Source organism: Lissotriton helveticus, chromosome 4_1 (assembly GCF_964261635.1).
Source record: "Lissotriton helveticus chromosome 4_1, aLisHel1.1, whole genome shotgun sequence".
NCBI lineage: Eukaryota > Metazoa > Chordata > Amphibia > Caudata > Salamandridae > Lissotriton > Lissotriton helveticus.
Window position 1 is genome coordinate 516044481 of NC_136063.1, and position 15786 is coordinate 516060266.

Here is a 15786-nt window from a genome sequence, read left to right on the forward strand (position 1 = left end):
AATCTGTTTCTGATTGCACACCAACAACACCAGGTGGATAATGGATATATGCATTCACTGTATGTATGGTCTGGCAAAATTGCTTCTTGCACTAGATGACATCACATTGTACCATCCTCTGGCAGACTAATAATAAACTATTCTACTTGCAGTGATCCAATGCTAGTAATCCCCCAATCGGTTGCCTATATTACCTAATGGGATAGCATGACCTTTACATATATGGTGATCCAGCAAGGATCCATAACAGCATTCTGAATTTGTTTTTCTTTATTGAGCATCTTCAGTCTTTTACAAGAGTTATTTTCTCAGTACACACGTAAGGTACCATCACAGAGCAGGCTTCAAAGCGTCTCAGTGGCAACTCATTCGAATATCATTTTGTGCATTCCTTAAACTTGATGCACATTGCCTAATTTAATATATGAATTCATTATGTGACTTGGCAAGAGGAAAATAAAATGTTTCTTTGTTTAGTTTACTTCCAATACATCTTGAAGGTCAAAATAAAGCAGCATTTTCTACGTTCGGCCAAGCAAGGGCTCTAGTTACTCAAAGTAGGTAGTTAATGTATTAGTGAACAAGCCAAGAGAATGGACAAATATGCAATCATAGATGAAAATATAGAAACAGAGATGATTAACTGTCAACACAGAGTTGCTTCTTGTTGAAGAGCTCCAAGAGTCATTAATTTGACAATAAGAGAGATGCTCTAGTTATTTATAATGCCACTTGGAACCTTGAGGTAATTCAAACTCTAAGTAATTTAAGTATAATTGTGTATACTTTTAAGTGGTGTATGTCCAAGCACTCACATCATCTTCACCTGCTCAGCTGATGGAGTCATTGGGCAGTCATTAACTATATAGCTTCATCTCCCTCAGGCCCCCTCCACCTAGACATGTTTTAAAAATTAATATACAAATATTGCCCTGCCAACCACCCATCACCGTCTGCTTCCTCCGAATATTTTTTTTTAAATGGTGTAATATTCCTACTCCGCTCACCCCATTGGTAGTACCCTCCTCTCGTACAGTGTTGTAACATGTAACGTTCATTATATGTTTGAAGGTTGGCGTTCCAGCTTTTCTTTGGTTCTTCTTCTCATCCCTGCTCATTGGTCATCGTTTGCCTACGTCAGATTATTCATTAGGCTCCGTTGTTGTTGGGTGTCATTCTAGCCCCATCTGTTTGCCTTACCGGTCCTGCAATTGCGGGTCTTTATATTGTAATAAATTACTTATATAATTCAATTGGCCATGTGTATTACATCCATTGACACTTCAGATGGCGACGAGGACGGGATACGAACGAGGTTCAAGACCCGCCGGTGTGTGACAGAGGATCGTCTTTTCTCTTCAAAGTATATTTTTTCAAGGCAAGTTATTCAGATTTTCTTTGTTTGGGGCGAGTTATTCAGTGCTAATTGATTTATTTACTTTTCCATGTGAGTTCGAGTTAGGAAGCGAAAGAGTGTTCCTTTGGCTCAAGACTCGGCGACCTTCTAAGCTTTAATTTCAGGCAAGTTACGATATTTCGATTTTTGCCTAAGGAGTTTCCTAGCGCTAATTCATTCTTTCATCTATTTTCTTCCATGTGCTGATGCGCTGAATTTCACATATTCAACAGCGTTTTCGAGGAAGCAAGTAGCATTCTCCTCAGCTGTAAACTGTCAACGGTCACGTCTATTTCAATGTCGGCCGTTGGAATTTTCAGTTCAGAGTCTCGCGGCCAGGCATTCCTGTCAGCTGAAACTGACATCGCTGGTGTGGTTGCTGATGTCATCGCGTAGCCTACGATCCGGAGCGTGACTCCATTTTGTGTTCTGAAAATTGTATTTTCTCTCAGAACAGCGTTATTCATGAGAGGAATTTGAGGTTACACGATAAAAGTAAAACGGATTTTACCTGTTTTCCATGTTTATATTTTCTCACATCAATGAGCTATTTCTTTTAAAAAACTAAACTTGATATTTAGAATATTTAGCATTAGTTTTGAGAAATTATTGAATGGTAAAATTTTTCTTTTTTCAAGTTTAATAATAAGTTTTAAAAATATTGTTTCTTGTTAAGAAAGAGGTACAAGAAAAAGTTGCAGAAATGGCTACAAATACAAATATATGTGCTCCAGCTCCTTTCTTGAATGATCCAGGGAAACCAAGCATGAAGTGGAAAAACTGGTTGAGGGCTTTTGAAAGTTATTTAGTCGCAATAGATGGGGACAATTATGATCCTGAGAGAAAGGTGGCAATTTTGTTTGGATTATTGGGAGCAAATGGTCAGGAAATTTTCGATAGTTTGCCTGAGTATGAGCCACCCCCGGGACAGTTTATACCATTAGATGAATACCAAGAGGCACTCAAACGTTTGGAAAGACAGTTTGGAGAGGAGCCTAATATAATGATTGGGCGTCATCATTTCACTATGCGTAAACAACAGGAAAATGAAACTGTTGAGGAGTATATTGGTGCTTTGCGTGTTCTAGCAACTAAGTGCGAATATAATGACATGGTGGATGTATATATTAGGGATCAGTTTGTTTTTCACTGCCATGAAAAGAAAATACGAGAGAAGCTTTTGTCATGTAAAAAACCTCCTTTACAAGAGGCGATAGATATTGCCAAAGGGATCGAGAGATCTCTTCAGACATCAAAAGTTTTATCTGCTTCCTCAAACTCAAGGGCTGATGTGTATGTTGTTAATGATTTAAAACAAAAGTACCCTGCTTATGAGAAAAGAAATAGAGATGGCAGGGGCACAGATTCAAGTGTTATTATATGTTATAGATGTGGGTCAAAGAACCATAAAGCAGACTTTCAAGGATGCCCAGCACAGGGTAGGAAGTGCACAAAATGTATGAAAATTGGCCATTTCGCTACGAGTTGTAATAATTCCAGATCACAAAGATTCCAGGTGAAAGTAAGTTATGTAAATGATTTCGAGGAAGATATGTGTGCCAACATTGTTCTGTCTATTGATGACCAAACTGGGAATATTAAGGGTCCATTAGGCATTGCACACATTGGAGATGTAGAGGTAAAGATTATGGCAGATTCAGGATCTCCGATCACTATCATTTCAGATGTGAAATACGCGAAATATTGGCCTAATACAGACTTGTTTGCTACAGATATATATGCCAAAGCATTCGGAGAGTCTGACATTAATGCATATGGGTATTTTTATGACTTGTTAAATATAAAAGGTAGGATAATTTTCACCAAAATCTATGTGGCTGAAAAGGGAAAAGACATTGTAGGTTGGAAGGATTCAGCTAAGCTGGGCATTATACTTAAACCAGGTGCGGATGACCCAATTGTTTTGGACGAAAATTTTGTACAAGCTTCTATTTCTTTGGTAAGTCCAGTTGTAAGTGATGATTTGGAAAATATTCTTAACAAGTATGAGTCTTTGTTCGACAATAGAATTGGTTGTGTTAAAGGTTTCGAACACGAAATTAAGCTGAAGAAAGGTGCAATACCGGTTAAACATAAGGTAAGGGCAGTTCCTTTATCAGTAAAATCTGAATTGCAAGAACTCTTAAACAAGCTTGTAGAGGAAGAAGTAATTGAGCCAACAAATTCTTCAGAATGGGTTTCGGCTATTGTTTTAATTAAAAAGAGAAATGGCGAAATCCGTTTATGTGCAGATTTGAGGTCGTTAAATAAAAATATTGTTGTTGATTGTTTCCCTTTGCCAAATATTCAGGAGATTTTGGCAGCCACTAGTGGATCAAAATATTTTTCAATTATTGACCTCAAGTCTGCATATCATCAAGTGCAGTTATCAGAAGTGTCAAAGGAGTTGACCACATTCATCACTCCTTTAGGGGCTTTCAGATTTAAAAGACTTCCGTTCGGGCTGGCTTCTTCAGCCAGCGTATTTCAGAAATTGATGGAAGCTATTTTGAGTGGAGTTGACGGAGTACAAAAATTCCAAGATGACATTCTTATACATGCAAAGACAGTAGAAGAACATAATGAAATATTGGATACTGTTCTGAGTAAATTGTTTAATAGAGGGATGACTGTATCAAAAAACAAATGCAAATTTTTAAAAGATGAGGTTGAATATTTAGGCCACGTGTTAAGCTGTGAAGGTATTAGGCCCAAACTTGATTTAGTTAAAGCCATAACTGATGCCCCGAGGCCATGTGATAAGGATGCTCTTAGATCATTTCTCTGGCTTAGCGAATATTATTCGCGGTTTGTTGAGAATTACTCTTGTAAAGTCGAACCCCTACGTGTATTGTTGCGCAAAGGAGAGACATTTTTGTGGGCTGAGGAACAAGATAAGTCTTTTAAAATGATTAAAAATGCAATACTTAATGCTCCAACTTTGAAGCCATACAATCCTGAAGGGCATAATGTTATAACTGTGGATGCGAGTTCAGTGGGTATTGGAGCAGTATTCACACAAAGAGTTGGCAATGAAAGTCATACTATTGCATTTATTTCTAGGAGGTTACAGGAATCTGAAAGACACTACAGCACCATAGAAAGAGAAGCATTGGCTTGTGTCTGGGCGGTTGAGAAACTGAGAATGTATTTATGGGGCAAAAGTTTTGACTTAGTTACAGACCATAAGCCACTCACTTTTCTTATGGATGGTTGTGGTAGAGGGAATGGAAAAATTTCGTCTAGATTAATCAGGATTCTGTCAAAATTACAAGAGTATAACTTCACTATCAAACATATTTCTGGAAAATGCAATGTGAGAGCAGATTGTCTATCTCGCCTTCCACTTGAATGTGATGATTTTAAGGAATATGATGACACTGAATGTGTAGTTTCTTTTGTAAACAGTAGCAATCAATTTACCAGTATTTGTGAGGAATCTGATTGGGTTTCACAGCTTAATGATGACCCTGTATTAAGTAAAGTCAAATTATTTATTTCCAGTAGCTGGCCCCCAGTAAGAAATTTGAGTACAGATCTGAGAACGTATGCACAAGTGGCAGATGATTTAAGCATCGAGGACGGGTTCATAATGAGAGGTGAACTGTTGGTACCCCCGCCTAAGGTAAGACGAATTCTTTTACAAAAAGCTCACAGAACTCACCTTGGATCTACATTAACCAAGAAAGCCCTTAAACAATATTATTGGTGGCCAGGTTTGGACTCAGAAGTGAATTCATATGTAGAATCTTGTGTCACCTGTTTGAATTCTGACAAACGTTGGAAGTCCAGAGTTCAGGAGTTGCAATTAGTGGAAATACCATCTTCCTCTTGGAATAAAATTGCCATAGATTTCTCTGGCCCTTTTCATGCTTTAGAAAGTTCATGTAAGTTTTTAATGGTGGTTTGTGACTATTACAGCAAATGGGTTTATTTCAAGTTTGTTCCTAATATAGATTCTAAAAGTGTTATTCAATTTTTAGAACAACTTTTTACTATTGAAGGGTTACCTCAAATCTTAGTGTCAGATAATGGTAAACAGCTGACATCGGAAATGATGACGACATTTTTAAAGAAAAATCGAATTTCACAAGAAAAGACTCCATTGTACTCCCCCAGATCCAATGGGCAAGTTGAGCGTGTCAACAGGTTTATTAAAGATGGAATTCAAATGGCCCTGGCAAACAATTTATCAAGATAGAGTGGATATGTATAACAGAACCGTCAATAACGTTACCAATTTTTCCCCTTTCTTTCTTATGAGAGGTAGACAAGCCGTCACAAGTATATCACCCAAGCTTTCTGTGCATCAAAAAGGGAAAAGTGACTTTACAGTTGTGGATGATGATAGCCTAAAAGTCAAGAATTCTACCTGCAAGCAACAACTAAAATCCAAGAAATACTATGATGACACGCATAAAGCTGTTCACAAAGACATTGTGGTAGGGGATTGGGTGTTAGTGAAAAAACCATTTGTAAAACAGAAAGGAGATTCTAAATTCTTTGATCCAAGCGAAGTTGTAGAGGTATCAGGAGGTGCAATTCGGGTTTCAGAATTGGGTTGGAGGAACAAAAGTGATGTAATCAAAATCAAGGACTTTCAAAAGAAATTGATGTCTGATTATAAAGATCAGAATACTGTGTCACTTTCAGATAGCTTTTGGTATGAGGTGACATCTAATAATGAGAATATGGTTAATGATAAGGAGTCTGAAATGTGTTCCTCTTCAAATCCCAATGGTGAAATTTGCCAGCCAAAAGACACTGTTGATGTTGCACTAAGATCAAATAGAGAATTGTGTTTAGAAGATTCCTCTGCTAACATCCAAGAGTTGAATTCCCAAAGCTCTGCCGCAAATAAGTACAATGAAGGTGTTAGTTTGCAGAATGAGCAGGAGTTATTATTTTATCCTAATACTGTTGAATCTGCTAGTACAAGTTCAGGAAGAGTGGTACAGATGCCTAGTAAGTTTAGAGATTTTATAATGTATTACTTTCATTCTGTTCTTTTTGAAGAAAAGGAGATGTTGTAACATGTAACGTTCATTATATGTTTGAAGGTTGGCGTTCCAGCTTTTCTTTGGTTCTTCTTCTACTCCCTGCTCATTGGTCATCGTTTGCCTTCGTCAGATTATTCATTAGGCTCCGTTGTTGTTGGGTGTCATTCTAGCCCCATCTGTTTGCCTTACCGGTCCTGCACTTGCGGGTCTTTATATTGTAATAAATTACTTATATAATTCAATTGGCCTTGTGTATTACATCCATTGACACTTCATACAGGTACAGAAAAAAACAAGATCTCAACATTTTTATGAAGAATAAATATGTTGTATCCTGCCACTCTTCAACACTATCCTCTTCTCATTATCTTCCCCTTCCCACCTTCCCACCTGAAGCTGCATTTGGAGAAACAACACCAATGCGGCAGTGGATTTCTCTGTTAGCCGAGGGTTAGCACTGACCCTCAGTTGACAGCAGAGAAGAAAGTTAACAACAAAAGAGCAGTACTCATATTTTAGTGCCTTGCTCAGGCCTACAGACATGCGGGGGAGTTGGTGAATGATGTCCTACCAGAGCACCAGTTTCAAGTAATGAACAAATAGGTTTCGAATTTGGGGTATATTACAATGGCTTTTTACATAAGCCAAGCACAAAAGTCAAATGATCTTTTACAGGACTCATATTTTGGAAACATAGAGTGATTAATAAAGTTCTAAAACATTGGAAAATTGGGTTGCAACAACACAAATGTGTAAAGAGAACACGTAAGAAAGGAAGAAGTATGGGCAGTAATTTCAAGTAAACAATGTTACTGGCTTAAAGTCATGTTTAGATTTCTTTGACATAACATGACCTAACATATTGCCTGCATATGCTAAACATAACAATATGTTCTTACACTTTCGCCACAAACTACACATAATGTATTTTCAGGGCCACAAGTCCCATGTTCATGGTGCTGAACGCATCACACCTAAAGATATTACTTTTCTAATCTGAAATCTTTATTGCAACTAATCAGCTTGTCAAAGTGACGTGCCTTGAAATGATTTGGCTTATTCTGATCTTTTTCATTGTTTGAATAAAAGAAAAAAATACTCCAGGGTGGCCACCATGTCCATGCATGAGTGTGTATGTGGAGTGATGCATCAGTGGCCATTTTATTGTATTTTGAATTTACCATTACAATATATGATGGCCATTTTAAAGTGGTAAATTCAAAATTCAAAATAAAGTTGTACAAGATCACCAGCGCAGACAAGCGTTGGCAAAGCCATTAGGTAAGTATACACCTTTTAGAAGTGTAGCCTAATTGGCTTTGCCAGTGCTTGTTTCCAAGTCCTTAAGAGGACATCAGCCTGCACGTGAATGGACAGTTAGGTAGAACATCTCTGATTATTGTAATTAATGCTGTATGTGGTCACTCATTATTCAACTCCACCATTTTGGAAAGAAATCATTGTAAACAGAAGCAGCAGACACAGATCTTCAAAGGTGGAATACTTTTTATATTATCAGCTATTTTAAGAACAGGAGATTTTGTGAGATCAGAGAAGGAGGAGACAGACGGAAATACTGGTAAAAATGAGGAACCACATGGGGATAAAACAAATGATAAACTCCCCGGCAGCAAATGGAGTGCTGAGGAACTAGGTCAATAAGAAAGTGTGGCTCTGGGGGTTTTACACACATTTGACATGTTTCTAATTAAGAGCGCTATAATTAATACGGTTGCTTCTCATACCAAAATAGTGTGAAATCAATAATGATGCTGTTTTCCAAAAAGGCAATTCTCATAAATAGATGATGATCTGCATTCATTTAAAAAAAATGCAAATTGCGTATTCGATATGTTGGCTCAGCAGGAAACGAGAGAAGGCCTCCACGACTTTTCCACAGCAGATTTATGAAAAATAACCTAGCTGCCAGCTATAATTGGATGTTATAAACCTTAAGCAGCATAGGTCATCTGAGCGTTTTGACACCGAAATAGTGTCGGACTAATTTTGCCTTTTTTAAATTATTGATGCAGATATATAATGCGTATAGAGAAAACGCCTGTCGTTTGCTCAGAGTCGTTTTGTGTGCCATATGTAACTTAGGCCTAGGCACACTGTGCTCGTGCGTCTGACATAATCAGCCTCTTTCTTGGCACGTGTAAGAGAGAATTCAAACATGACTAGCTCGGCGTCTAAGAAATGAATATTGTTTCAAGGCCTCTTGATTTTTTATGAAATCCTGGCACTTGCTGAGACTCCACTGCCTGATTTATAGATGCAGTCAAGTGTGTACCTCGTCTATGGGGCAAGAATGCATACAAAGTGCTGCATTGTGCTATGTTATGTTATGTAATGTTATCGTAATTTGCTATAGCGCTCCACTCAATCGGGGGGCATCTCAGCGCTGTTTCAGATCCTGACATGAGGTGCGTGCAAAAGAGCTCACAATAAGTGTGCTTTCAGTGATTTCCTAAATTTGGCATATGTGGCGATGGATCGCAGGGTTAATGGAAGTTTGTTCCAATATTTTGGCACGTGTTATGAGAAGGCCTTGCCCACCATGCGTGTTTGGCTAATACGAGGGACACATATTAAGGCTTTGTGGCTGGATCTAAGATTTTGCCTTGGGGCATAGGCCGTTACCTTTTTTTGAAGATAAAATGAACCTTTCCCTTTTAAGGAGTTATAGGTGAGGCAGTAGATCTTGAAATGGGTAAGTTTCTTCACTGGAAGCCAGTGTAGTTCCCTCAGTATGGATACTGGGGGAGTTCCAGAAGGGCGGTTCCGGGTAAGCCTGGCCGCTGGCTTCTGGACCACCTGGAGTTTGCAAAGCAGTGATTCACTGGCTCCTGCTCGGAGATAATTTCCATAGTCCAGTCTACTCATCACCATAGCCTGGACCAGCGTTCTCCGAACTGTCATGGGGAGGAAAGGAAAGACTCTGCGCAGAAGGTGTAGATTGTAGTAGCAAAGGGCTCGTAGTTTCTGCAATCTGATCTTTCATCGTAAGTGCTTGATCTAGTTTTAAGCCTAAATTCTTTATAGTTAGTTTGGGCACCGGAACGTACCCAGTTGATGTGGACTGTTCCCATGAGGCACAAGGTCAAGATTGATTTGCATAAAGCTGGGTCTGAACTGGGGTGGCATGGTGAGAAAAAGAATGATGGATTTAACCCAGTTCTCTTGACTGGGGGTGAATGTATGATTTATTCCATCCATCATTTGTTTGCGTAGCACTTGTCACCCAGTTAGTGTGGCCACCCTTCATCCAAGCAGACCGGATGGGGGGGCTTTACCCAGCAACATGATCTCATTCTTCTCTGGATTTAGCTGAAGACATTTCCTTTAGGAAGAAAGCTTGACAAATCCATGGATCTGCTGTCTCCATTGTATACATCACCCAATGAGTTAGGATTTCTTTCTGATGGATCTGGGCTACCTGATCTACCCATTGCAGGTTTCTGACAACCCTGTGGAGATTTTTCCCCAGAGGTTGGAGAACATGTCTTGTTGCAGTTTGCTCTAGAAGGGATGTCTGGCAGGTCCAAACATCTTTGTAGCATCATCTAGACCAATCATGGTCAATCACATTGTGATTGGGTTTGATTCTATGGTGATAACAGGAATATTTTGTGAAGTTTACAAGACCCAGGATTTGTGATAGATAGACACCAGCTTGGTTAAGACTTTTATTGAACTGAATCGCCATAATAAGTTTCAAGGCAACAAGGGCATTCAGGCTAGCTATTCCTTGTTCACCACTGTAGCCTCACCACTGCAATGGACATGCCCAACACAAAAAAATATATATTTTTCATCATATGTGAAACATTAGTATTAAATTGACCTAAAACAACACATCATTTTTTTAATTCTTGCAACACTACATATGACAGTCTTAGACTTTACATGTAATCCCCGATTCCGTTGCCCTTTCACCTGCTGGTAAGTTGTGAACATTACAAAAAAATAAAAATGCTTAGGTAGACAGGTAGGTACTTGCCTGGTTGCAGAAACATATGGTGAGCAAATATTATTACACTTAGAAAGTAATTTTGCATTCAAATCAAGCTGAATAAATATTAAAAACAAAACACTTGCATGTGTTAGTTATAAATCAATGAGTTCAAATGAATATCATTTGAACGTGTTACTACCATCACTAATAATTAATTATTTCACCAAATACCGTTTCTTTGACTGCTATTACCATAGACTAGTATGGCTTCGACAATTTGCTCTTGAGTTCAACTTTGAAAGGTAATTTATAAATTAGAAGCAATTTTTAAATAATTATATACGGACTAGAAATGTTAGATATTAATAATTAAAGTAAAAATAATTCAGAATGTTTTCCGAAATATTTAAAAAAGACGCAATACATGAAAGGTTTACAAAAATGGTTAAATAATTTACATGTTTATCTTCAATTAGTTCTATTAATATAATTTAAATATTTTAACAAAACGCCTTTGCAAATTTGGTTGTAGTCAGCTTTTCCATTCTAAAGATTTGCCTTAAAAAGATATTACATTAGTAAAATTATAGAGCGGCAAAATGATCTAAGTTTTTTGCATAGATTTAGGTTTAACAATCCGGTTCTAATAAGGTTTGCGTTATTTCCAAGTTTAAAAAGCATACACATTTCGGCATTCCTGTCTCTAGTGTACCTGGCAGAAACGGCAGGAGAAACGGCAAGGTGTGAAAGAAGTTATGCACACATCTGAAATAACGTATAATAAAACACAGGGGAGCTTTAAAAAAATCTAACAAACATATCTTAGGTTCAAGGACCAGGCATGTAAGACAAAAGAAGCATTCAGCTGTTGGTAAGTGGCCTACGTAACCTGACGTTAATAAATGGAGTTAATTTTAAGTTAAACATATGTACCTTTGTACTTATCAGCTTAAGTAAAATCATTTCAAGTATCATCTAATTTAAATAATTATAATTAATTACATTTAGTTCAATATAAGTTACATCATTCATATTGCAAGGGTGAGTAATCAGGTTGCTCTTAGGGTTAAGGTAGGGGCCACTTTCTAGGCAAAATTAGAATTGTACACTGTTTTAATGGAAGGGATACTGTATTATTTTTGTATTTATTTGGGATATGATAAAATAGTAAAGATAAAGAGGTCGAAGTATGCGATATGGAAGTGAAGGGTTTGATTGAAGTAATGATCATTTATGTGCTAAAGACGGGTTAAAGTAATGATGGGTCGAAGCAATGAAGCTGAAATAGTAACAGATCAACTTAAACCCTGTGCAGTTAAACTACGTTACAGAGTTAGGCTGATCCAGGTACCATGGGCAGAGATATGTATGCATTCGAGGGTCTCCTTGGACACTATGTTCCAGTTCAGGATTTTCTCTTTACAAACCATTGCAAATTGATCCTGGCTGAGTTGATCTATTAAGATGATCAAAGTATACAACTTCCAGATTGTCACAGATTGTGAATTGAAAGCTCCTGAAAGGAAAATGATAGACCCGGTGAGATGGAATCCTCAGGTGAACTTGGCACAGCATCAGTTCATAGCAATCAGTCCCTCTTCTTTTTGACTGACTGTGGAAGAATATTAACTGAGCAGGGCTCTTTGAAAATGTGAAGTGCAGTGTAAGAGCTATAAAATCACAAGCTGCGATTGTTCATAAATGATTTGCGTCTACTTTTTGCTTCATGCAGAGGCTGGAATCTACCTCTTCTGCCATGACATCTGCACTAACAGTTTTAGTGACGATCACCACAGCTTCAATCGTCCCAATAAACTAGACCCCTATTGATTATTAAAGGAAAGACTCTACCTTTCGCCTCTCCTCTGCAGCTTCCAGCTTCTTCTGGATCTCCTCAAGGGAGAGGTCTTTCTTCTTTGGAGACGCCAGGGTCCGTGGGGCTTCCGAGACAGGTGAGGGCGGCTTCAAAATCAGCTCGAAAGCCTGACCAGAGGCACGTTTGTTGATCTGTTTTACTTCCATATCTGATTAAATAAAGTTTAACATGATAAACACAATGTGGGTAATACTACTAGAAACATACATTGAGCACATATGCATAAAGGAAATCAAAAACATAATTAATCGAACAGCATTAGGAAAGCTACAACTGGTGTTACAGAGAGTAGGAAATGTGGATGTGAAGATCCTGAGCAAGCCTAAGTGAACCTCATCTTGGATATCATACATATTAAATTACTTATGACATCATTCATTTAGATCAGACGTGGATAATTTTTTATAAACGGTCTGCAGTAGAAGGCTTTAGTTTTGGGGGCATATCGACTGGTTATACCGATCACTGTGTACACACCAGAGCGAGTGACTGTAAAGTCCAAGTCATATGTTGTGCATACCCTGCCACTCCTATAGTGGCCAAAACGATTCAGAAAGGGGGTGGTGATGGACAGAGCATCTGAGTTAAACAGAACACTCATACCCAGTCAAAAGATCAGGGCTTGATCCATCACCGTTTTTTAGCTCACTGCACCATCCCAGTTCAGAACCTGGCTACATGCAAATTAGTCTGTCCCTGGCCCAGTGCATCATGGGGACAGGGCAGACCAAACTACCAAGCCAATTCTTTACTGGAAAGGAAACAAGCTTCCGGGGACCGGTTTCTGGCATTGCAGCCGTCTTCGGCCCGGCTTGCTTGAATCCTAATGGTGCAGTGAGCAAGGGACTCACATCTGAGCATACCCTGCCACTCCTATAGTGGCCAAAACGATTCAGAAAGGGGGTGGTGATGGACAGAGAATCTGAGTTAAACAGAACACTCATACCCAGTAAAAAGATCAGGGCTTGATCCATCACCGTTTTTTAGCTCACTGCACCATCCCAGTTCAGAACCTGGCTACATGCAAATTAGCCAGGCCGAAGACGGCTGTAATGCCAGAAACCGGTCCCCGGAAGCTTGTTTCCTTCCCAGTGTAAGAATTGGCTTTTGTAGTCTGGTCTGCCCTGTTCCCATGATGCACTGGGCCAGGGACAGACTAATTTGCATACAGCCAGGTTCTGAAACTGGGATGGTGCAATGAGCTAAAAAACGGTGTTGGATCTAGCCCTGATATTTTGACTGGGTGAGAGTATTCTGCTTAATTCAGAGACTCTGTCCCTCACCACCCCATGTTGTAAATATTTTTGTCCACCCGAAGCGTGGAAGGGTATACTCAGACATGAGTCCCTTGCTCATTGCACCATCAGGATTCAAGCAAGCCGGGCCGAAGACGGCTGTAATGCCAGAAACCGGTCCCCGGAAGCTTGTTTCCTTCCCAGTGTAAGAATTGGCTTTTGTAGTCTGGTCTGCCCTGTTCCCATGATGCACTGGGCCAGGGACAGACTAATTTGCATACAGCCAGGTTCTGAAACTGGGATGGTGCAATGAGCTAAAAAACGGTGTTGGATCTAGCCCTGATCTTTTGACTGGGTGAGAGTATTCTGCTTAATTCAGAGACTCTGTCCCTCACCACCCCTTGTTGTAAATATTTTTGTCCACTCTAAGCGTGGAAGGGTATACTCAGACATGAGTCCCTTGCTCATTGCACCATCAGGATTCAAGCAAGCCGGGCCGAAGACGGCTGTAATGCCAGAAACCGGTCCCCGGAAGCTTGTTTCCTTCACAGTGTAAGAATTGGCTTTTGTAGTCTGGTCTGCCCTGTTCCCATGATGCACTGGGCCAGGGACAGACTAATTTGCATACAGCCAGGTTCTGAAACTGGGATGGTGCAATGAGCTAAAAAACTGTGTTGGATCTAGCCCTGATCTTTTGACTGGGTGAGAGTATTCTGCTTAATTCAGAGACTCTGTCCCTCACCACCCCTTGTTGTAAATATTTTTGTCCACCCTAAGCGTGGAAGGGTATACTCAGACATGAGTCCCTTGCTCATTGCACCATCAGGATTCAAGCAAGCCGGGCCGAAGACGGCTGTAATGCCAGAAACCTGTCCCCGGAAGCGTGTTTCCTTCCCAGTGTAAGAATTGGCTTTTGTAGTCTGGTCTGCCCTGTTCCCATGATGCACTGGGCCAGGGACAGACTAATTTGCATACAGCCAGGTTCTGAAACTGGGATGGTGCAATGAGCTAAAAAACGGTGTTGGATCTAGCCCTGATCTTTTGACTGGGTGAGAGTATTCTGCTTAATTCAGAGACTCTGTCCCTCACCACCCCTTGTTGTAAATATTTTTGTCCACCCTAAGCGTGGAAGGGTATACTCAGACATGAGTCCCTTGCTCATTGCACCATCAGGATTCAAGCAAGCCGGGCCGAAGACGGCTGTAATGCCAGAAACCGGTCCCCGGAAGCTTGTTTCCTTCCCAGTGTAAGAATTGGCTTTTGTAGTCTGGTCTGCCCTGTTCCCATGATGCACTGGGCCAGGGACAGACTAATTTGCATACAGCCAGGTTCTGAAACTGGGATGGTGCAATGAGCTAAAAAACGGTGTTGGATCTAGCCCTGATCTTTTGACTGGGTGAGAGTATTCTGCTTAATTCAGAGACTCTGTCCCTCACCACCCCTTGTTGTAAATATTTTTGTCCACCCTAAGCGTGGAAGGGTATACTCAGACATGAGTCCCTTGCTCATTGCACCATCAGGATTCAAGCAAGCCGGGCCGAAGACGGCTGTAATGCCAGAAACCGGTCCCCGAAAGCTTGTTTCCTTCCCAGTGTAAGAATTGGCTTTTGTAGTCTGGTCTGCCCTGTTCCCATGATGCACTGGGCCAGGGACAGACTAATTTGCATACAGCCAGGTTCTGAAACTGGGTTGGTGCAATGAGCTAAAAAACGGTGTTGGATCTAGCCCTGATCTTTTGACTGGGTGAGAGTATTCTGCTTAATTCAGAGACTCTGTCCCTCACCACCCCTTGTTGTAAATATTTTTGTCCACCCTAAGCGTGGAAGGGTATACTCAGACATGAGTCCCTTGCTCATTGCACCATCAGGATTCAAGCAAGCCGGGCCGAAGACAGCTGTAATGCCAGAAACCGGTCCCCGGAAGCTTGTTTCCTTCCCAGTGTAAGAATTGGCTTTTGTAGTCTGGTCTGCCCTGTTCCCATGATGCACTGGGCCAGGGACAGACTAATTTGCATACAGCCAGGTTCTGAAACTGGGATGGTGCAATGAGCTAAAAAACGGTGTTGGATCTAGCCCTGATCTTTTGACTGGGTGAGAGTATTCTGCTTAATTCAGAGACTCTGTCCCTCACCACCCCTTGTTGTAAATATTTTTGTCCACCCTAAGCGTGGAAGGGTATACTCAGACATGAGTCCCTTGCTCATTGCACCATCAGGATTCAAGCAAGCCGGGCCGAAGACGGCTGTAATGCCAGAAACCGGTCCCCGGAAGCTTGTTTCCTTCCCAGTGTAAGAATTGGCTTTTGTAGTCTGGTCTGCCCTG

General features: G+C 40.2%; 1 protein-coding gene across 1 annotated transcript in view; it reads right to left on the reverse strand.

Moving 5' to 3' along the window:
- The window catches only part of STMN2 (stathmin 2), a 175886-nt gene that overhangs the window by 35785 nt on the left and 124315 nt on the right, over positions 1-15786 (reverse strand). Inside the window, exon 3 of the mRNA XM_078687115.1 lies at positions 12206-12378. Within this exon, the coding sequence (XP_078543241.1) occupies positions 12206-12378 (173 nt within the window). The remainder of the gene's footprint in view (positions 1-12205; positions 12379-15786) is intronic.